Below are 24129 nucleotides of genomic sequence, written 5' to 3'. Positions count from 1 at the left end.
CAAAAGGTCAGTTATCTTAAAAATGGTTTACATGAATATTGTTTTAAAAATTTAAGTAATTTCGTTTATAACTTGATGTCACTTCCTCATAGCTCGGCTGCTGCTGAGAGAAAATTTTTTAAATTAAGTTTGATAAAAACCAAATTAAGAAACAGGCTTAATTTTGATGCCATCAATAATATAATGCTGGCAAAAGAGCTTCAAGATGTTAAAATTAATTACATACAAGTTTTATTTAGCGAAAATATGCAATCTCTTATCATAATGTGAACATATTGTGATTTTAATTTTAAATTATGTTAGAAGTAACTATTTATTTTGTATTATTTATTTATTTTAGTTAATCTAATTAAGTTAAGTTTGTGAGGTACATACTCGTGAATTATTTTTGTACCTACCTGTTTTTTATTGTTTAATTTTTTTGTTTTTGTTTTTTAATTCCTAATAATAACTAAAAATAATATGTGATATATGTATTGTGTAATATGTATTTATGTACATACAATATGAAAAAATAAATGTGATGAATTAATTGTTCTGTTAAAAAAAAAACGATTCTAGACTTATTTATTTTGGTCATTTTTTGGTACGATTGGTCATTTTTATTTTCAGCTTTGGTCATGTAATTTTTTTTCAAGTGGCAATCGTGGTTGCAACCCCTGCAAGGTTAGCCATTGTATCATCTCCTCTTTCTTGCTAGAAGAAGTAATTTGTTTTTCTACTAATTTATTGTGGTACGTGGCGTTGTCCTTTACAGTAACTGAAGGTTCCTCCAAGTTCTTCAAAACTTGTTCTTGGATCCATTTGCAGCAATTTTATCCCGTTTTTGTTCCAGATTTGAATGAAGTAAGGAGTTTTTCACTTAACGTTTTTTACCAAATCATTTGCCATTATTACCTGTCCCTTTGAAACTGCTACTGTCATCATTCCACGTATGACAGGAATATGAAAGGAGTAAGGCTCGTTTTACACTATACGGTTTTGACCGTACGGCAAAAAACCGTCCGGCGACATTGTGTTGGAGGTGCGAAGAAGAGCATAAACGCCTCATATTATACGGTCACGGCAAATTTCCGGCACCGCGTAGTGTAGCAACCGTCTACTGCCACTACAGTATTCGGCAGCCGGACGGCGCGATAAGCTTAGTGGTATACGTGACGAAATGTACCACTTCAAGACACGATTACTTTTCTACTTACTTACTGCATATATCGTGGTTTACCGTACGGTTAAAACCGTATAATGTGTAATTATCCATTGATTCGGTTTATGCCGTCCGGCTTTTTGCCGTACGGTCAAAAGCGTATAGTGTGAAGCGAGCATAAGACTCCAGTCAATGGACCTGGTCAGAATATGAAGAAGAAATTACTTACCTTAGGCGTTCGATATATCCAACGCCAATTGTTGAGTCTTGAATTGTTTTATTAATTTGGTTTATTTATTATTAATGCTCTTGAATGTTTTGTTTATGTCAACGCGCGCGCAACTTCACCGGGTAGGTTTCATGATATGACGGAACAGGCTACCGACGAACGGAACTATAGAGTAAGGGATCTAAACCAAGGCAATTAAAAGTAGATAAGGTAGAAAAGGATGACAAGGATAAAGCAGTGCGACCGATATATTTCTCGGATTTCCATAAGACGACAACATTTAGAAAAATACATTATTTAAATTAAAGTTTCGGCGAAATGGGAAAGAAAAGAAAACGAAAGGTTGTAATGGAAAAAGGTTCAGAGATAGGCTAGTGGGAAAGAAGCTTTAAGGATTATATCGGAGAACAATTAAGCCTTAAAGGAAGGGCTTAGATATAAACAAATACGAAAAGAAATTGTTCTTTGAACCTTGCGTTAGCCAATAAAATTAAAGCGGAAAGATTATAGCCGAACAGCAAAAAAGCCTCTAGTCGAATCATTTTTAGTCCGGTAACCGCGAAGAGAACACCTCAAAAGTGTAAGTGAAGTGTAAAGTGTTAAGTGTTTATAAATAATAATTTTTATAATATAATAAATATTCGTGTAGTTTGGTGATAGGATATACACAAAAAAGTGGGAACTATAAAGGAAGACAAACAGGAAATTAATGAAAGAAAACGTAACTTCAGTTTCACAGTCTTAAGGGGGGTTCGAAAGATGAGGAATGTCGAACACCTGGTTGGGTGTGTGCGGCCATGCTGCATGAAATTTTAGTTTTGAAAGAGGTAAGGTTCATCTACGAAGGTAAGATCCCCCGATACCTCCATCATCCGGTGAAGCTTATTATAAAATTCGAATACGAATTTATATTTTCAGTCGCTGCAAAAACAGATAGTGCTCTCCCTGATCCAATTGAATCTAATGATGATTTTCGGCCACTAATTCTCTGAAAGATCACCGATTTAGGGACTTTGTATTTTTCTTCAGCTCGGCGGTATGTCATTTTCATTGGCAATACATCGGACACAGCGTTTTGAACATCGGTTAAACTATAAATAGATTGTGGTTTCTTCTTTTTATATGTTCGGGGCTAGAAATAGATGTACCTATAAGTGAAAAAAAATTAGGGAAAGGGACGTTTACATTTACCCCAAAAACTTGTTTACATTTACCCCATAGCCTTAAATTACTGGGGTAAATGTAAACATGCAAAAAAACTACAAGGAATGACAAGAGCTTGGTGTATTCACAGAAACTTCTTCTATGGACTTTTATTTACACATAATATGAAACGCTGAAAACAAAAGTGGCACTATACAAAATTGTGCATTTTGAGGTTAGAGTGCCATCTAGTTCCAATATATATCACGCATCTTTTGTGAAGATACCTGTCCTTTTACCTCGTCTAATATCCACAGGAGGTCGCGAGTGTCACTTTTAAGTTTGACGTAAATCACTCTATTGCTAATAGATAAAATGGCACTTTCACAGTTCAAGTCAAGTCATTGGAAGGAGCACATGTCGAGGTTAGTGATAAAGTGGAACTTTTTCAATAATGTCGATTAAGTTTTTATTCGTGACAAAAGTGAATTCATAAATGGCATAATTCGTTTAGTGTCAGTTTTCTTTTTAAAAAAATATTTGTTTCATAACAGACATTTTTTGTTTAGAACTTGCTTTAAAACAAAAAAAATAGGGGAAAATGTAACGTCCCAAACTTTTAATATTTTGAAGAATCAAACAACACCCAAGATTTGTTCCAGCCTGATCACTTCTGAAGATGATGGTGATTTTTCACCCGCATCTGATGATGATACGCCGTACTTGCCACCAAAACCAAGAAGCCGTTCACGTTCATCTTCATCATCGTCATCATCTTCGTTTTTAAGTTCTTCGTCGTCGTCTTCTTCCACCAGCTCATCTTCAACTGAGAGCCAAACAACGAGTCCAGCAATTCAAAATGCCAATGATCCTATTGTAAACTCCCACATTTCTAAAGAAGAAAATGAAATAATGTTGGCAGGTAGAAGCAACAATAACTTAGAACAGCTTTTACTCGTACTTGAAACTGATAAAGAAAACGTGGTAGAAGAATTTACAGCATCAGTTGATATGAGAAAGTTTTGGGCAATAATTTGACTGCCAATATTTCTCATGCTAATAACGAGAATAAACAATCTGATGCAGGGACAGCTAAAATAACGAAAAAGAAGGTCAAGAACTTAGTTGGGAACTGCTAAGACTACGCAAATATTAAATAATATAAATATAATTGTGGAAAACAATATGTTTCGAGCTCTATTTCAAAAAAACAGTTTCCTGCAAAACATCTCAAGCAACCATGTGGAAACAAATGTAAATTAAAATGCTCCGTACACATTTGCGATAAGTCCCGAAAAATAATATTTGGTTCTTATTGGAATATGGGTTCACTGCTGCGCCAGAGAGAGTATGTCGCCAGTAGCATGGAAGAACTACATCCGAAATATCAATACAAGAAAGTTGATTCTAACAGGAAGCTTAAAAATGTCTTTTACTTTGATGTAAACGGCGTTAAAACAAGAGTGTGCAAAGTTTTTTTTATTAATACTCTAAATATTACTGGTAGATTTATCAGGACAGTGCTGGAGAAGAAGTGCAGTAGTACGGGAAAACTGGAAGGAGAAAAAAGAGGTAAGCATAACAAACACAAAATGGTACCGATATCTTGAAGAAAGGAGTAAAATCACACATCGACAGTATTCCTCGTATTGAAAGCCACTATTTAAGAAAACAAACCACCAGAGAATTCATAGATGGATGAAAAACTCCAGTCGATCTGTATTCAGATTACAGACAGATGTGTACCCAAGAAGGACTGCCTTGTGTTATGGTACACACGTATCGAAAAATATTCAACGAAGAATTCAATATTAGTTTCTTCAAACCGAAGAAAGACAAGTGCGAACTGTGTGAAAAATACAGACTTTCCGAAGGTTCCCAAAAGGAATCTCTGAGAGAAGAGTTTGGCTGCCACCAACAAGAAAAAAAAAAGTCGGCTTGAAAAAAACAACGACAAGGAAAAGATATCAGACCAGTTTATAGTAGCATGTTACGACTTACAGGCGGTTATGACAGTGCCAAGCGGAGATGTTTCAACTTTTTATTATAAATCTAAAATAAACTGCTTAAACTTTACTATCACTGAACTACAATCTAATAAAACTGAGTGCTTCTTTTGGGATGAATCTGAAGGTAATCGTGAAGCAAACGAAATAGGCAGCTGTGTTCTAAAGTTTTTGCAAAAAAAATCTTCTATGGCTAACGAAGATCTGGATGTAGTATTTTATTCCGATAATTGTTGTGGCCAGCAAAAAAAAACAGTTTGTAATTGGAATGTATGTCTATGCAGTTACGAACTTAAAAATTAAATCTATAACGCATAAATTTTTGATCCGTGGCCATACTCAAAATGAAGGAGATGCAGCGCACTCCATGATCGAGAAAGAAGTGAAAAAATGCCTTAAGTCAGGACCAATTTACGTTCCTTCACAATACGTTTTTGCAATTCGAAATGCCAAAAAACGTGGAACACCATTTTCAGTACATGACCTGGGTTACGGAGATTTCATTGACATAAACAAACTTCCAGTGCCAAGGCTTAACAAAAATGTTGAGGGTGAAACCGTAAGGTTAGTAGATGTTAAAGTCTTCAAAATTGAAAAAAATTAACACACAACAAAGACATTAAAATTTTCTATAAAACGTCTTACTTCGATGACTTCAAAGAGCTTAATCTGACTAAAAGAACAGCCAGTACCAGAAATAAACGTACTCAATCGTTGGCACGGTTATGCCACCGTAGATTGGATATAGCAGAAAGGAAGAAGAACGATGTGAGCAGTCTTGTGAATGCTGGATTGATACTGTTATATATTGTTACACATTAAAGTGGCAACTTGGTTAAATGAGGCTGAACACAACCTTTGCCCATATGTCAAGATATCTTGATGACAGATGGAAAATGACAATGAGTAATTTTGTGGACCGAATAAGAAAACGTGTGAACGATTTTAACCTCGAATAGTGAATTAATAAAAATTGAATTACTATATTAAAAAAAGTATTTTATTTAAAAATCGATTTACATTAGATACCAAGTTACTACAAATCTTACTATGAAAGTATTTTAAATTAATTGCATTTTGATCTCTCATGGCGCATTTCATTTAGTATACCTACCTACTACGTACCTTTGCCAGATTTTGAATACTTTTTGTTTGTTTTTCAGATTATTTAATGGATATTTAATTTGTGTTATTTTTTTTAAATTAATTTTTAAGTTCCTTTTTGTTAAACTGAATATTTTCTTCTTTTTTTTGTGAATAAAATTCACTGTCAAATAAACAAAAACTATTACCTACATACATATGAAATAAAAAGACTGTTTATTTATTAAGATTTTTGGTTGTTTTGTTTCTTTATAAGAAAGTAATAAGAGTAATATATAAACAAAAAAGGGGCACTATACAAAACTTTCTCAAAAATCCATTTTTTTTTCTTTAAACCCATAATTTTTGTTTGTAATTTTTAAATTACATATTATAAAAAGATGGTAATACTATATTTTGTCAAAGTAATAAAGCAATTCAATATTTTTTCTTAGAGCTATCGACAATTGAAGTAAGTTCAAATCTTTATGGCTGAAACACAAACACGCTTTAGCTTCGGCTTCGCTTGACGTTAACGAGTTCAGCCATAGGAATTCAATGCATGCTATCGCAATGAAGCTTCGACCTCACGTTTCGTTTGACAATCGTAAGGAAAAGAACGTAATGTAACGTAATGTGACTCCAAACGGAAGCTCTAGTTCAATTATCTGAACATTTGCTTTGTCTGCTCTTTGGAGGGATAATAGAAATGTTATTCAAAGCAACCTCGAAGCACGCCTAACGTAACGCAGGCGAAGCCGAAGCTGAAGCGTGTATGTGTTTCAGCCATTAAACGTCCATATTCGAAAACTATGCTTTTTGTTTAGTTGCACTTTTGTTTTCAACGTGCGTATATCAAACAAATTTTACTTACGCTTTCAATTTAGTCAATTTTTCTTCAAAGTTCACAAACACTTACAAACTTGAATTTCACTTTTCAGATATAGCTTAAAATCAAGACTAAAATTCTCGACGAAATCCGAACACCAACTAATAGATATTACATGCACCGGTGCGGTGTCGCGCCATTTCATTTTTTTATAATTTTTTTGTCTGGGTTGCTACAATTTATTTTAAAACGTGAAAATAACGGCCGTTTATTTACCCCAACCAACCCTAACATGTGCTGTAAAATTTTATAAAATATAAAACCCTCTTATTGTTTATAAATATGTGAATAAATATTTTATTTTTCATAATTTAAGTTAAAGTTTTTATTTGTTACAATAGCATGCATCAGCAGTATTCTTACTAATCCAGTCCAAGTATTTCGAAACTCGAGTATATACTCCAGGAGCATTTGGTTTGGCACAACCATAACCGAATGAAACCACTCCTGCAATTTTCATAGTTCTATCCATTACTCCTAATGGACCACCACTGTCACCCTATAATTCAAATGAAAATAAATAAGTAAATTTAGTTTAATTGAAAAAAAAGTTAATTGACAAGATATTTACCTGGCAGGCATCCTTTCCACCAGTTGATACAACACCAGCACACAACATAGTTTCTAAGATCTTTGATTTATATTGAGTAGCCCTACATTGAGCATTGGTAATAATTGGCACAGTGACTTCTTGTAAGATTGACGAAACAAAACCGTTCTCCTTGGTTAAGCCCCAACCAGCAACAATACCCTAGAAAATAATAACATTTGTAAGTTTTACTAACTTACTGAATTTTAGGATAAAATTGGAATTGGCTGCGTTAGGTTACACACCGTCAATAGTTTCTAGAGTCTTGAACTGTCAAAATTGCTTACGAAATTGATCCAAAACTCTCGGAAAATTTGGATAAAATAAAAATTTATTGAAATTATTTTAGAAATTTGCATGGATATTTTACTTGCAAGGAGTTTCTATATTTCAAGTATTGCATTCGTAAATATTTCGAACTCTAATCAAAATAAAATTTTAATCAAACATGACACCATGAGGTCGAAAAATGTGAGCCGTAATTGTGTGTCCCCGTCCCTATAACCGAAACTTTTAAGCGTATCCGAGTTAGAATCTTGTGTGTTTAAATTTTCTAAAGAACAGATTTTATTTTTTTACGAAGAAGACGAAACAACACGAGGTTACACTGTTATTTAAAATAGAAAAATAGTATTGGACCTAGAATCAACCCCTGTTGCATGCCTTTCAAAAATAGTATTGGACCTAGAATCAACCCCTGAGGCATGCCTTTCAAAAATATATTAGGAAACAGAGAACAATGTAGGTAACGTTTATGATAGGTAAATCAAACCAATGAATAATCGAAAGCGGTCCAATATTAATTGTTCCACTTCGCTCAACAAAGTTAGGTTCCAGAACAGTGTCGTAAGTCTTGACAATATTGCCAAAAAATATAACAAATCTAAAACATAAAAATAGTTAAATGCGTTGTTGGTAATATTAAACTTACAAACGTTAATGCATTTTTAAAGAGTCACAGAGAAAAAGGGCAACCTTGAGGCATGCCAGAATATTTCTATAGAAGAAAGGGGCTAACACAGCGTCTAGTTTTTAATTATTAAAGCCATTAAAACTAGAAGTTGTTTATGATCATTCAATTCAAAGATTTTAAAATTTAACAGTTCGTTTTTGAAATTTAGCGAAATTCCATTTATGGCCTTGGCTTCAAGTAATTATTCAATGTTAACACAAGTATTAGTCAGTAGTAAGCTTCAGAGGCCTTACATGCTACATACAACTATTAAGGCCGATACGAGCTAGCAAAAGTGAAGAACCGATAGATCATCAAAAAAATGTTAAACATATTTTAGAGCTCCAAAGAGAAGTACATATGTAAATAAATCCCAACTGCAAAAGTCCAATACCCCTTAAGGTAAGGCTTTGGTATTATTGGTTATAAACTTAAATAACTCACCTGTTTCAAATCAAAGTTCTGGTTAGCTGCTGGCAAGCAAATTGGCCTTAGAGGATCGGTTAATGGAACTGGCGAGTCCAATCGCAACAATGCAATATCATTTTCCACAGTTGTTGGATTATATTTTTCATGGACAATAGCTTTAGAGACCTAAACAAAAATGAAAATATCATTAGAAAATGAAGAAGGACACTCACACAAATCTTACCTTTCGAGTTATTCCATTCTTGACAGCATTAAAGCTACGATCGTATTCTTGCAAACGAACCGAAATCGATTGCCAATTATTATTGTGAATACAATGAGCAGCTGTTAGAATATAACGATCGTTGATCAAAGCTCCACCACAGAAAAGATTTCTTGAACCCTTTAGAAGCTGTGCCATCCATGGGTATTTGTTGTGACGAACTTGAGTACCACCAACGATTCGGTTGCCATTTTGAACTCCACAAGCTACAAATAATAAAAACAAGTTCAAAACGTTATCACGGAATACATCAAACTTAACACTTACAGCATTGAGCACAAGTCTTCAAAGATGGACCCTTTTGAGAAAAGGACGAAAAGATGTTTTGTTTTTGGTTGGTTATGAATTCGTCAATTGAAAAGTCACTTTGAACGTCTTCCGCAGGAACTTCTGACCTAATTTTGATTGGTTGTTCGTAGGTGTATCCATTGCCCTAAATTCCAAAAGGATATTCAAATTCTGCTCTAAACCGAGTTTGTAGGTGAAATCTTACCGCAGAGGCACTTTGGTAGAAAACACAAAAGCTCAAGGCCAAAATAATCCAACAATTCATAATGGATCAAAGGATTATTTATTAGATCACAAATAAAATGGAATTCAGCAGCTCCTTCACAAAATACAACTGATAAGGTTTAAGTTTCGGGCGGTACTGATTACCACAGACCCCGAGTTACTGGTACTTATTCTGTTTAGTAAAAAAGAATTTCTAAAATTTCTCATCACATCCCAAAAAACAAAAATCCAAAAATCGGGGACAAAAACTTGTAAAAACAAATTTTATTAAAATTTTATTATTAAATTTAAATGTTCACCCATATTCTTCTTCTACTTCATTCTTTTGTTTCTCGCATTATTGTTAAAATGATAAAATTAAAATAATTTTTATAGCCTCATAGCCGGCTTGGTGGGTAAATTAAAATACACTTTCGGCTGAACTGTTGTAAGAAAAAACAAATTAAATCAAAATCAAATCTCATAAAACTAAGAAGAATAAAAAGTGAATAATTTTTGCCAGAATTATCGTCTTTTTGCTTAGGGTTCTAAATAAGTTTGTCTCGCTTAACGTTTCTCCCTAATGAATGCGAAAAAAAAAAAACAAAGTTTAAGTTTATTGCCTTTTTGTATATTTTTATTTTTTGGCTTTAACTAAATGACATGAAGAACGCAATTGTTATACCTACATACCTAATTTGGGTTGGGGAGCTTTGACTTAAATATTTATTTGGGTCAATGACGAAAATGTCTTGAATAATGATCATTAAGTGATGAAATGAAATGAGATGATGTGATGATGCGGTTCGGGGGATTAACCTTCTTTAGGTCAAAGAATGAAGCTACATTATGGCCTAATGGGTTTTTTGTTCTTGTGATGTGGGGTTTGGCCAGATAAGCCAAATTTAAGTTAGTTTTTTTTTATTGTAAGTTATTAAGTGTGAAGGCAATGATGTGTGATATTAGGTCTATGGGAATTTGATGGAGTCGGTGTTAGACCAAGTGACAGTAAAAGTAGCTAGAAGAGATTTTTTGAGAAGTTATTTATGAGTTAGGTTAAGTGATTTTTAATGGGAAAGTGTGGTTGTATAGTTGTGGGTTGGTTTTAATGTTTGATTTGTTGAATTCCTAATCACTTCAAAAGAAGACTTTATCTTTCGGAAGTATTTTCTTTAGGGAACTAGTAACAGGAAAGATGTAGCATTTCTTTTGAAAATTAAGTGAAAAGATTTTAATGAATGGTTAGTTTGGTCTACCTCTTTCCTAAAATTAAGATATATGTATATCGTTGGAAAGATATTAGATTTAGTTCATAATTTCATTCAATTATATTCGTGGAAGGGTAGTAGATTACGGTTTTGATTGTTAAGGTTTGGATAACTTCATTATTACTACTAATCCAATACACTTGCATATCGGCTCTTGTCTTGGCACATATTGGAGTTGTACCAATTCTTTCTTCAATTTTATGTAATGATGTGCTTAATTCACTATTACTTCCTTTTTTGAAGCCCAAATCTTAGCAGAGTATCGTAGTGGACCGCACCTGGGGGTTTTCACCTCGGATTAGAATTATAGTGAATGAATTAGAAATGTGCAATGACTTTGGACTGGGTATTTTGAATGGTTGTAAACGGTGATTTTTTAAGAGCTTGAGAACTTTTTAAAAAAAAAAAAAAACGCATAAAATTTTCAAAATCTCATCGATTCTTTATTTGAAACGTTAGATTGGTCCATGACATTTACTTTTTGAAGATAATTTCATTTAAATGTTGACCGCGGCTGCGTCTTAGGTGGTCCATTCGGAAAGTCCAATTTTGGGTAACTTTTTCGAGCATTTCGCCGGAATTTCTTCGGAAATGTTGTCTTCCAAAGCTGGAATAGTTGCTGGTTTATTTGTGTAGACTTTAGACTTGACGTAGCCTCACAAAAAATAGTCTAAAGGCGTCAAATCGCATGTTCTTGGTGGCTAACTTACCGGTCCATTCCTTGAGATGAATTGTTCTCCGAAGTTTTCCCTCAAAATGGCCATAGAATCGCAAGCTGTGTGGCATGTAGCGCCATCTTGTTGAAACCACATGTCAACCAAGTTCAGTTCTTCCATTTTTGGCAACAAAAAGTTTGTTAGCATTGAACGATAGCGATCGCCATTCACCGTAACGTTGCGTCCAACAGCATCTTTGAAAAAATACGGTCCAATGATTCCACCAGCGTACAAACCACACCAAACAGTGCATTTTTCGGGATGCATGGGCAGTTCTTGAACGGCTTCTGGTTGCTCTTCACTCCAAATGCGTCAATTTTGCTTATTTACGTAGCCATTCAACCAGAAATGAGCCTCATCGCTGAACAAAATTTGTCGATAAAAAAGCGGATTTTCTGCCAACTTTTCTAGGGCCCATTCACTGAAAATTCGACGTTGTGGCATATCGTTCGGCTTCAGTTCTTGCACGAGCTGTATTTTATACGGTTTTACACCAAGATCTTTGCGTAAAATCTTCCATGTGGTCGAATAACACAAACCCAATTGCTGCGAACGGCGACGAATCGACATTTCACGGTCTTCAGCAACACTCTCAGAAACAGACTACTTGGATGAAAAACTGCGATATTTACTATGGTGACTGCTACCACGAAAACCAACAGCGCTTATTTGGATGCGGATTCGTGATTGGAGCCAGACTTAGGCAAGAAGTCTTGAGCTATAGGTGCATCAATGAGCGCCTCATGACCATACGCATCAAGGCTAAATTCGGCAACATTAGCCTGATATGCGCGCACGCCCCCACAGAAGAGAAAGACGACAACACCAAAGATATGTTCTTCGAGCTCTTAGACAAAACATATGAGCAGTGCCCTAGCTACGATATTAAAATAGTCCTGGGCGATTTTAATGCCAAGCTAGGAAGGGAAGACATCTTTGGTGGAATAATCGGGAAAAACAGCCTGCACGACAACACTTCCGACAATGGATTCAGGCTCGTAGATTTTGCTGCGGGGCAAAACGTCATTGTAGCCAGTACGCGTTTTCCACACCTCAACATCCACAAAGGAACTTGGACTTCTCCAGATCAATCTACTGTCAACCAGATTGACCATATTGCGATCGACGCCAGACACGCTTCCAGCATTATGGATGTACGAACTTTCCGAGGAGCTAACATCGACTCGGACCACTACCTCGTTGTAGCCAGGGTAGCACTTCGGATTTCCAAACCCAAGGCAAAACAGGGAGGTGCTGGGAGAAGATACAACGTCGAACGGCTACAATCGCCAGAGATCGCCAAATCCTTTTCCGACCGAGTGACAAGTAACCTCTCTCGAAGTTGTCTGCCGCCAACACAATGTATCGAAAACCAGTGGCAACATTGCCAAGATGCAATCAGAGAAGCCGCCTCTGAAGTGCTGGGTTTCAAACAGCCACCAACAAGGAACCCCTGGTTTGATGAGGAATGTCGGCAGGCAAATGCAGCCAAATAACAGGCACGCAAAGCGGCGCTGCATAAAAGGACGAGAGCTGCTCGTGAGCTCTATGAGCAGAAGAGGCGAGAGGAACGCCGACTTTTCAGAAGAAAAAAGAGAGGGCATGAGAAGCGTGCGGTCGAAGATGTTGAGAGGTATAAAAGCAGGAATGAGGTTCGAAAGTTTTATGAACAGGTGAAACGAAATTCACAGGTACATAAACCTAGAACCGAAGGCTGCAAAGACGAAAGCGGAAACATCATAGTGGAACCGCAGTCAATGCTGAGGATATGGAAGGACCACTTCTGCAGACTGTATAACGGCGACGAAGAACTGAATCCCGCTGTCAGGCAGGATGACCCATTCGATATAGACGACGAAAGCCAACAATCCCGTCCTCCCGACTTAGACGAAGTAAAGATTGCCATATCTAAGTTGAAGTCTAATAAAGCCGCTGGAGCAGATGGCTTGAATGCCGAGCTCTTTAAAGCAGCTGGAGATAAGTTGGTTAGGAGCATGCACCAACTTATCTGTAAGATATGGTCGCAAGAAAACATGCCCGATGAATGGAACCTCAGTATTGTTTGCCCGATCCTGAAAAAAGGAGACCCTCTAAACTGCACCAACTATAGAGGAATAAGTCTACTTAACATCGCCTATAAAATCTTCTCTGCCATAATATGTGAACGTCTAAAGCCCATCGTCAACAACCTGATAGGTCCTTATCAGTGTGGTTTTAGACCAGGAAAGTCCACAGTTGATCAAATATTCACATTACGGCAGATCCTGGAAAAAACTCAAGAGCACCAAATCGACACCCACCATCTTTTCATCGATTTCAAGCCGTATATGACAGCATCTACAGGGACGAGCTGTATAGAGCCATGTCTAGTTTTGGCATCCCTGCCAAACTCGTCCGTTTGTGCAGGATGACCATGGAGAATTCACGCTGCTCCATAAAGGTTGGAAACAACTTAACAGAACCTTTTGATGTCAAAAAAGGTTTTAGACAAGGTGATGCGCTGTCATGCGATTTTTTTAACATCGTGCTTGAAAGAATAGAGCAGAGCTCACACGTCAACATTAGAGGCACTATCTTTCAAAAGTCTGTCCAATTACTGGCATATGCTGATGACATTGACATAATCGGAAGAACTCAGCGTGATGTCAATGGGGCTTTTGTGAGTATTGAGGCAGAGGCGGCAAAAATGGGTTGAACGGTTAATGAGGGCAAAACAAAGTACATGCTGTCGTCTAGAAAGGACATACAACACCGACGTTTTGGTCAAAATGTCACAATCGACAGACGTACCTTTGAGGTAGTCAAGGACTTCGTCTACCTAGGCTCCGCTGTAAACGCAGAAAACAACACCAGCGCTGAGATCAAACGCAGAATAACTCTTGCTAACCGCTGTTTCTTTGGACTAAGAAAGCAATTGAGTAGTAATGTCCTCTCTCGAGGGACCAAAGTGTTGCTATATAAGACCCTTATCATCCCCGTCCTGCTATACGGTGCAGAAGCATGGACCATGACAAAAGCGGATGAAAGCACCTTGGGTCGCTTCGAGAGAAAAGTTCTTCGTGTGATCTACGGTCCCGTATGCATCGAAGGGGAGTGGAGGAGAAGATGGAACGACGAACTGTACGGGCTGTACAGCGACGTAGACTTAGCAAGAAGAGTAAAAGTCCAACAACTAAGATGGCTGGGTCACGTAGAGCGCATGGAAACCAATGCTCCGGCCCGGAAAGTCTTCGAATCCGCACCCACAGGACAGCGCAGTAGAGGAAGACCGCGGATCAGGTGGCGCGCACAAGTGGAAGGTGACCTCACCCAACTTGGAGCGCGAAACTGGAGACATCTAGCTAGGGACCGAGCTAGATGGAGAAGTTTGTTGGGTGAGGCCCTAGTTCACACAGGACTGTAGCGCCACCTTAAGTAAGTAAGTAAGAACTTGGTTGACATGTGGTTTCAACAAGATGGCGCTACATGCCACACAGCTCGCGATTCTATGGCCATTTTGAGGGAAAACTTCGGAGAACAATTTATCTCAAGGAATGGACCACCAAGATCATGCAATTTGACGCCTTTAGACTATTTTTTGTGGGGCTACGTCAAGTCTAAAGTCTACACAAATAAGCCAGCAACTATTCCAGCTTTGGAAGACAACATTTCCGAAGAAATTCGGGCTATTCCGGCCGAAATACTCGAAAAAGTTACCCAAAATTGGACTTTCCGAATGGACCACCTAAGACACAGCCGCTGTCAACATTTAAATGAAATTATCTTCAAAAAGTAAATGTCATGGACCAATTTAACGTTTCAAATAAAAAATCTAAGAGATTTTGCAAATTTTATGCGCTTTTTTTTTAAAAAGTTCTCAAGCTCTTAAAAAATCACCGTTAATTAATAGAATTGTTATAACCTTTTTCCACATACATATTTCTTGTCTATTACAATTTTGAATTGCATCTTTTCTTTTCTTTTAATCCAGGATTTTCAAAAGAAAACGCCGTTTGTTTATGAAAGAAAGTCTAACAAAATCTTTATATCTTGTTCAACTTTCTTTTTATGTATTAAAATCAATCTCAATTGGTTAGAATACATTTTTTTTTTCACAAATAATTTGAGAAGAACACAACTTTTTACTCAAACATTTTTTCATCAATACAAAATTTGACAGCCGGTGTTAAATGATTTCTGTGTTAACGATTTCTGGGTTTGGTGTGAAAAGGCTATAAAACATTTGCTACACGGGCACAAGGTGTATAAACAGTGCAGTGTCTTTTAACGCATGGGTCGAGACCCCCTAGGGGGTCTTACGAGGAATTCCAAAAGGTTGAGAAAATACTGCAGTAAACCAACCGATAAAGTTAAAAATGGTTTATTAAGAAAAATGATAATTAAAGGAAATATTCATTTGTATATGATCTTGGAATGGAAAGTATCCAAAGAACACTCGTTCTCTGATCATAGATTCCAGTTCAATATATATGTGGATGATACGGGTTATCCATTGACTTCCATTGACTTTTCGAAACTATCGGAGAACTGAATGGGCTTCATACAGGAACTCATTACAGAGTTTACTAGAACCTGGGCTATCTAGTCCTTCCTCTAACCCTAATAAACTTGACAACAAAGTCAATTACCTTACCTCAGCTATGAACAGATCGCTAGAAATTACTTGCCCACTTATACACATAAGCATTAGAGAAAAGAGAAAACCACAATGGTGGGCCTCAGAGCTTGACTCGCTCAGGAAAGAATGCAGGAAACTTTTCAACCAGGCCAAAGCCGCAAGACTAGACTCTCACTGGGACTCTTACAAAGAATCCATAAGAATCTACAAGAAGGCACTAATTAAATCTAAGCGTTCTTGTTGGCGATCCTTCTGTGGCACGATAGGAAGAAACTTCTGAAGCCTCTAGGTTACGGAAAACTCTTTCAACTAGTCCAGCTATGCCAAGCTGCTTAAAAATACAGACGGCTCCTGGACAAATTCAAGTAATGAATCGCTGAACTTACTATTGGACACTCACTTTCCTGGTAGTTCTCTTACCGAAACTTGCAACAGTTTTACACGTTCAAGTTCAAATACAACATATCCACAAGGTCTGATCACAAAGGATAAGCTACAATTGGCTCTCAACAGCTTCAAACCATTTAAAGCTGCAGGACCAGATGGAATAATACCAGCAGAATTACAAAAAGCTTCTGATATAATTGCACCAATCCTTGAGGCAATTTTTACCAGCTGTCTTTACCTGGTCCCTCGACATGGAGAGAAGTTAAAGTTGTTTTTATACCTAAAGCAGGTAATAGCTCCCAAGTCAATCCTAAAGATTTACGACCTATAAGTCTACCATCATTCCTTCTTAAGACCCTGGAAAGATTGATTGATATCTATTTAAGGGTAAGTATCGATACAAGACTTTTGGCTTCGTCTCAACATGCCTACTGTAAAGGTAAATCGGTGGATACAGCGTTACACACTTTAGTACGCACCATCGAATATTCCCTCCATCATAAAGAGTTCACTATGGTTGCTTTCCTTGACATCGAAGGTGCCTTTAACAAAGTGGACACATCTGCAATCACATCTGCACTAACATCTCTAAATGTAGAGAGTTCAGTTCGGGAGTTAATAATAATAACTAACTCAAAACTGGGCAACTCTTCTGCTAGATGATTCGTTTGTAGAGGGACACCGCAAGGTGGTGTTCTATCCCCTCTCCTCTGGTATCTAGTGGTGAATGAAATCCTTACTAGTCTGGATTCGGGTTTCAGAGTGATAGCCTATGTCGACGACGTTGCTATAGTAGTTTCAGGGAAAAGAACTCTTCGAAATGCCTTGGACAGACTAATACTTTGGGCTGATGGGTGTGGACTGGGTGTTATCTCACACAAAACCGATCTGGTCTTATTTTCGAGGAGATACAAAAATCCATTTGTCAACCTCCCTATATTAAAGGAATCTAATTAAAATTCTCACACGAGGCTAAATACCTGGGTCTTGTCTTAGATAAAAAACTAAATTGAAAACGCAACGTACAGGAACGAGTCAAAAAAGCTACTGTAGCTCTCTTTTCTTGAAAGAAAAAACGAATGATAATAAATGGGGTTTACAACCCAGAATCAGGCATTGGCTATACACATCGGTAATCAGACCGATTTTAACGTACGGTGTGGCAGTATGGTGGACTGCTTTAGAGAAAAGTATAAACAGGGATAAGTTAAATAAAGTCCAACGTTCAGCCTGCCTATGTATAAGCGGATCGCTTCGCACGACCCCGTCTGCAGCACTGGACACCTTGCTCTACCTTACACCTCTTGACATATTTAGCAGGCGTCACAGTGGACTAACAACAACAATGGTTACTCCGTAATTCTAAGGTACTTAGAATCAATTCCAAAGCACACAGACTACACCATCCCTCCAACTGCAATTCGACAGAAACTTCCAGATTTCTATACCTCCCAGATCTTTTAGGGAGGATAGGACGTTCTTAGAGGATGAGTCAATCCACTTTTACACAGGTGGGTCAAAACAAAAGAAGGGGTTGGTAGAGGTGTGTACTCCGAACGACTGAAATTAAGTCTCTCATTCCGCCTCTCCAATCATTGTAGCGTGGCGGAACTTTTGGCGATAAAGGAAGTCTTGTCCTGGCTCAAAGAAAAAGTGATATCAACATCTGGTATCCGCATTTTCTCTGATAGCCAGGCCGCTATCAAATCTCTGGACTCTGTCTCTACAAACTCTATAACAGTCTATAACACACTTTTACTGGTCGCCGCGCCGGGCCATAGAGACATTCCAGATAACTGTAAGGCAGATGAACTCGCTAGAATCGGTTCAGATCTAAGTCATATAGATATAATCGGCCTCTCACGTTTCGTAAGGGACTTAAGCTGGTTCCATTGAGCTTAAGAGGAGGCCTCAAGATTCATGTGGTATCACAATTCGCCCTTAAACTGGCCTAAGTGTCTCCGTTTCCATCTTGGACAGCCACTATAACCTAACCTAACCTAGTGATGGCATTTTGATCCCGCCTTTGCAGACTTTTATTTAAGATATACAAGCAAAAAAGTTCGAGATGTCAAAGTTAAAATTTATGAAAGAAAAGCTCTTAAGACTTTCTACATTATTTTAATTAAACAAAAATCGAAGTTCGAGCTATCGAATTTCGACGGTTCGGAAAAAAGGGAAATAGCCAGTTGCATTCATCCTATGCCCATCAAACAATGTAACCATAATAGCCCAACTTTTTGAAGTTACTTATCAGTTAATACTTGCTCCCATTTTAAGACGTATTTCCTTACAGGAATTCTTTTTCTGAACTCATTTGTAGAATGTGGAATCCTGTAATAGGCTCACTATTTCCCATTCATTGCCCTTTTAGGTATATACACATTTTGAAAATGAATCTTTTGATGGTGGAAGAAGTGAATTTCTTTATTTGTCTTTTCTTCTGGCGACTGTAAACTTTTACTTTCCTCTACATTTTAAAAACTTCTTAAAACAAAGTTGGTGTCAGGAGAAAAATTTATTGTTTAACATAACTTTTTTATTCTTAATAAAAATTCCTTTCAGAGTTAATTTTTCACAGCTGAAATAATCTGCACTTATCAAACGGCTATAGTGTAATAAAGTTTATTTTTTTTTATGGGAAAAATATTTCCACTCAGCTGTATATTCACCATGAACCTTTGAATCCGATTGACAGACTTGCTGATGACCATTTTTAATCTATAGACAAAATGTTTACATAAATGTGAACTGAAAAGTTAATTGGATTTTGCTTCAAAACATTCCTAGAATTTTCCTCATGATTCATAAACTGAAAGAAATAAAAATTACTAATTTAAATATATTGACTTTTTGTTTTTTTTATTTAAATTTATTCTCATGCCCAGGCTATAATATTCATCTACATTTACAGGAGCCCTTTGTGTGCTTGTTAATCCATGGCAAGTATCTGGTTACGCGAGCATAAATACCGGGCTTAAGTGGCTTAGCACACCCATCTCCCCATGATATTACACCTTTTGATTAAAATTTGATTATTAATGTAAACTTTCGAATTAAAATGAATACACTTTTGATAAATACCTGCTAATAAATGTCGTTTCTTGTCCATGACCATAAGAGGACCACCACTTTCTCCTTGGCATGCATTGATTTCTCCATCCAGCAAACGTCCAGCACAAACCATATTATCTGTTAATTTCATCCCAACCAAAAGACATTGGTCATTGCTTAGAATTGGCACTTCGGTTGTTTGAAGTGCGATAGTTGAATTTTCCTCTTCTGTAGCAGCAGCAGTTCCCCAGCCAGAAATTGTTCCCTAAACAGAATAATTGATTAACACCATTGAACTCATAAAAACGATGAATATTTTCAAAACTTACAGTTTCCCCGGTAAGATCCAATCCTTGAGGCGGTAGGCAAATTGGACGAACTGTTGTAGTGTCAAAATCAATAGGTTTTGAAAGTTTCAAAATAGCTATGTCATCGTCACTTGTTTTGGGTATATACGTTTTCAAAGAATGTACTCGTGAAATCTTCAATGTGGAAAAAGTCAAAACATAACAATTTCATTGCAAATGGCGGAAAATATACGAACCTTTCTCCGAACCGAAACAGTGTCCATGGAACTCGCGGTGTTGTATTCTAAAAATTTTAACTCGAATAATTGCCGATCAAAACCACGAATACAGTGAGCAGCTGTTAGAACATAGCGATCATTGATCAAAGTTCCTCCGCACTGAATTGTGTTGTTGTAAGTAATCAAAGTCAACCAAGGAAGCTCATTAACGGCTGCAACTTTTCCGCCGACAATGCGACGTGTAGTTGTTACTCCACATTCTAAAAAAAAACAAATTTTATTATAGTAGATAGGTTAGGTTTTATGGGGTGGTGTATCTGTAAAGATCAAGAAAACATCGCACTTTTATCCATTGTGCTCCCCAAGAAAGGGAAATAATTGATTAAGGTTTTGGGATTTAGGTTAAGGGCGCCTCCTTGCACTATGCTGATTTTTTTTGAAAATTTAAGAATGTCTCTACCTGGCAAGGAAGAGACGGGTCGCATAAGTCGTCGGAAAAATAATTTTATAATTTTGTCATTCTTCTTTTGGCTAGGATTTGGCGTTCGAATAAAAAGAGGAAGATACCTTCGTCCCTCTTCTCACTCTCACATCCTATACATACATCAGATGAGCTAATAACTATTCTGTTCATGTAGGAGCTGTAATCCTTTAGGATACCTTATTACCTCCCTAGTTGCAAAAGGAATTTTGTGTTACCTTTTGAAATCTTTGGCACATATATTCCCAGATGCTTTGAAAGTTTCAGGAGTTGAAGACCAGCTATTTGCCTGTAGAGCATTGATACGATATGGCTGAGCTGTGATTAGTTTTTGGACCGCGCTGTACCAATTTTGACTTTGTGACAGTGACGGATATGGAAAGATCCTTAGCGGCTTCAGAAACCGGCAGTACTTCTGCTTGAAAGACACTGTAGCAATCTAGAAGTTTAAGTGATTTGTTTAGGGGAGGATTATATGAAAAGGTAACAGACTCTAACAAACAAAGAATTTGGACAATGAAGAAGAAGAAATCTCGGAGGACATTTATCAAGAAAAAAATAGCACAATGCTCATCACAGCTGATGCATTGTCGAAGTTTTTGAAGACTGCTCAACTTAAGGTACGGAAAGAAGATGGCATCATTGGATTTGCCATTTTTGATCCCGATCATTCACGAGTGGACATTATCAAATGGTGTTCTGACATTGACACAAGTATTGAGAGTGACAATTTGAACGATTTTGATGTTCTACCTCGTGTACGTTCTTCTTTGATGGGACGATCAAAGGCTTGGTTCGACAAATATGGATATCAGCTTTACTCTTGTTCTGACTTACGATCATCTATTATTCACGCATTTTCAAGTGGGACGGGTATTGTGGCTCAATTTAGAAAAGTTGCTAATTTCAAAAGCAAAGAATTTGGATCTTATTCTGATTTTGTGATGGAAAAAGTATAACGGATAAACCGGTTACCATTTGAAGTTCCAGAGGATAAAATTGTCAGAATAATTATTAAAAATTTGGGATTGAAAAATTCTCTGATGTTTGTTATGCCAACCTCGATTCGATTTATCATCAATAAGTCAGCCACCTCGAAGACAACAAGATGCATCTGTATTGAACAATGGAAACAATATTATTCAACACCAAACCTAGTGATGAGGACAACTTTGGGTTTCAGAACAAGAGGCTTCGCTTAGAGACAAAAAAAAGTGGTTCGAGTGTGGAAAAGTTGGACATCTCAAAGCAAATTTCCCCTGATTGAGTTCAAGAAATCGTCTTAAGCATGAAAGATTTAAGAATGTTAAAATATGCTCGTATTGCAATAAAGTTGGACATAAGGAAAGAACTTGCTGGTCTAAACAAAATACTGATCAAAAGAAAGTTAATTTGTCCAATGATGTTTTGATGGCTGATAACACCACAGATGTGTTCATTAACGGAAGATTATACCATTGCTTTTTGGCTACTGGTTCTGATTGTTCATTATTAGAGCGGATATTGCAAATCGAATGTCACCGATGAAATTTGAACACTTTCTAAGCATCCAAGGTATTTCCAAGCATCCAATCCTTATGACAAAAAAGGTGACTCTGCTGGTTGAATTTGAAAAACTGAACAATGAAATAACCTTCTATATAATGAAGAATTTTATCTGAAGAACAAAATAATAATTGGACGAGATGTTTTAAGTGATTCATCACTAGATATTAGAGTTGATATGCATGGATCAACTTTGCAGCGAAAAGACCATCTGATTTCATCGTCTAACGTATTAACAGAAAAAATCTGTGACGCCAGTCCCGACCAAAACTTTCAAGTTGAAAGTTTGTTAAACAAATATTCGGCATCCATTGTGAAAGGACTTCCAGTAACAGAGGTACAAACTGGTTCATTGAATATTCGCCTTAATCAAGAAGTGGTTGTAAGTTATGGACCCTACCGAATGGCAATTTCAGAGCGAACAGTATTAGTCAAATAATAAGTGAACTAAAGAGTCAAAATACAGTTCGGGACCATTTGCAGCCCAGATGTATTGGTGAAGAAAAAGAATGGACAACATCGTCTTTGTGTCGACTATCGAGTATTGAATCGTGCAACTGTCAAAGATCAGTATCCCTTACCACGAATAGAAGATCAATAAGATCGACTCTCTGGCAACAAATATTTTACATATTTGGATATTGGTGTCAAGGTTTCATCAGATACCAATCGAAGAAAGTTCAATAGAAAATACTGCTTTTGCTAAACCTGATGGACACTTTGAATATTTAAGGATGCCATTTGGACTTGCCAATGCTCCAGCTCTTTTTCAACGAGCTATCAATAAAGCTCTTGTCTATATGGATGATGTTTTAATACCATCATCAGCTGTTGAGGAAGGAAAGGAATGAAAAACCTGGATTTAGTATTGAAAGCATTGACTCAACGTGGATTTTCGTTGAACATTGAAAAGTGCAAGTTTTTGAAAACCGAAATGGAGTATCTTGGATTACAGGTTTCTGTTGAAGGAATAAGGCCTGGAAAGTCAAAAATAGAAGCTCTTGTCAAATGAATTTCACCTGTAAATGTGAAACAATCTCGTCAATTTATAGTTGGTAGGTACGTAGGCAGAAATGGCGATCTCAAGGCAACCTAGCCTGAGATCCAATTAGCGGTGTAGTGCGCCATTTTGATAACAAAAACTCGTTTGACCTGTGATAGAAAGGGAAAGATTTATAGATAAGCTTCATGGCAATTATGTTAGAGCCATTTTGTCGCATTGAGAAAAAAGATTAGGTCTCTATTCTTTTTCTCAGATAACTCATCAAGTACGTGAAAGAATGCTTTTCCAAAGTATTTCATTCTAGTGTTTGCCAAAGCAGGACATTTGCAGAGGAAATGGATTATCGTTTCACTTCTCTTTGGTCATTACAACTACGACAAAAGGTGTTGTAGGAGATACCCAACTTCTCTGCATGAACTCATATAGGCCAATGTTCGGTACGAACCGCAACAATCATGGCTATTTCTTGCCTTGGCCTGCATAAAAGATCGTTTGTATGGGTTTTATTATAGTTGGGCCATATCTTCCTAGATATAATGCAGTTGGGTAAATTGCTCCACCTTCGGTTTGATGCAGTTTGGTAGATAGAAAAGATTTTACCCTTTATAGCACAAAGAGGAATGTTAACCATTTCCGCAAGTGAGCTTTGAAGGGCCGATCCTTGCCTGGCTAGCTCGTCAGCCCGTTCATTTCCCACGATTACACTATGGCCCGGAACCCAGATCAGGGTGACATCTAGGTTAATATTCAGGCTCGCAAGCTCATGTGGTCGAGTTAAAGGCTTTGACAGCTGCCTGACTGTCTGTGAAGATAGCCGCATTTCGGTTTTGGTTTGGGCTTTGTTTCAAGATCTTACATGCCTCCCTTATTGCCAGCAGTTCAGCCTGAAAAACGCTAGCAAGGTCAATAGGCCTAAAGGATTTGGCTACATTTAGGGACTCAGAAAAGATCCCAGATCCAACTCCGCACTCCATCTTTGAGCCGTCAGTAAAGATGGTTGTGTCGAAACATATCGACACGATGTTATCCTCCCAATCTTCTCTGGATGGGAAAGTAACCTTAAAACCCTTACTAAGGCTCAAAGTAGGAGTGCAGTAGTCAGTGTCTACCGAGATAATATCTGAGGGAATCAATTTCGTTGTGTTGCTGTGACCATAAGGTTTTGACAACCAGCTGTTTGATTCCTTCAGCCTAATAGCGCTGCAGGAAACTATGTATTTAATAAAAAGGTCGATTGGTAGAAGATCCAAAAATCGTAAGGGCGGTACATTAGTTTTGGTGGTAAAGAGCAACAGTTCAGTTTTACTTTGGTT

The 24129-nt window shown here is 37.2% G+C and overlaps 2 protein-coding genes across 2 annotated transcripts; both read right to left on the bottom strand.

Moving 5' to 3' along the window:
- Positions 1-6761: 6761 nt before the first annotated feature.
- On the bottom strand, positions 6762-9387 carry LOC129943127 (trypsin-1-like). Its single transcript, XM_056052375.1, has 6 exons — positions 9220-9387; positions 8994-9159; positions 8688-8932; positions 8480-8629; positions 7066-7245; positions 6762-6993 (listed from the first exon to the last, which is right to left on the bottom strand). The coding sequence occupies exons 1-6, from the start codon at positions 9277-9279 to the stop codon at positions 6820-6822; spliced, it is 975 nt and encodes a 324-aa protein (XP_055908350.1). The 5' UTR covers positions 9280-9387; the 3' UTR covers positions 6762-6819.
- Positions 9388-19005: 9618 nt separating this feature from the next.
- On the bottom strand, positions 19006-20140 carry LOC129942358 (transmembrane protease serine 9-like). Its single transcript, XM_056051241.1, has 6 exons — positions 20131-20140; positions 19806-20047; positions 19591-19743; positions 19292-19526; positions 19120-19224; positions 19006-19019 (listed from the first exon to the last, which is right to left on the bottom strand). Exons 1-6 carry the CDS (start codon positions 20138-20140, stop codon positions 19006-19008), a joined length of 759 nt encoding a protein of 252 aa, XP_055907216.1.
- Between the last annotated feature and the right edge of the window lie 3989 nt (positions 20141-24129).

The sequence above is a fragment of the Eupeodes corollae genome, chromosome 1, assembly GCF_945859685.1.
Source record: "Eupeodes corollae chromosome 1, idEupCoro1.1, whole genome shotgun sequence".
Taxonomy (NCBI): Eukaryota; Metazoa; Arthropoda; class Insecta; order Diptera; family Syrphidae; genus Eupeodes; species Eupeodes corollae.
This window is presented reverse-complemented; position numbering and strand designations above follow the sequence as displayed.

What these genes read in the sequence shown, in the direction of transcription:
- LOC129942358 (XM_056051241.1), bottom strand. An exon ending in CTGTTTCGGTTCGGAGAAAG is followed by an intron (nt 19,744 to 19,805) that starts GTTCGTATATTT and finishes TCCACATTGAAG; the next exon opens with ATTTCACGAGTACATTCTTT. An exon ending in TGGATCTTACCGGGGAAACT is followed by an intron (nt 19,527 to 19,590) that starts GTAAGTTTTGAA and finishes TATTCTGTTTAG; the next exon opens with GGAACAATTTCTGGCTGGGG.
- LOC129943127 (XM_056052375.1), bottom strand. Translation starts at nt 9,279, where the DNA reads ATGAATTGTTGGATTATTTTGGCCTTGAGCTTTTGTGTTTTCTACCAA. An exon ending in GAAGACTTGTGCTCAATGCT is followed by an intron (nt 8,933 to 8,993) that starts GTAAGTGTTAAG and finishes TATTATTTGTAG; the next exon opens with CTTGTGGAGTTCAAAATGGC. An exon ending in AGAATGGAATAACTCGAAAG is followed by an intron (nt 8,630 to 8,687) that starts GTAAGATTTGTG and finishes ATTTTTGTTTAG; the next exon opens with GTCTCTAAAGCTATTGTCCA.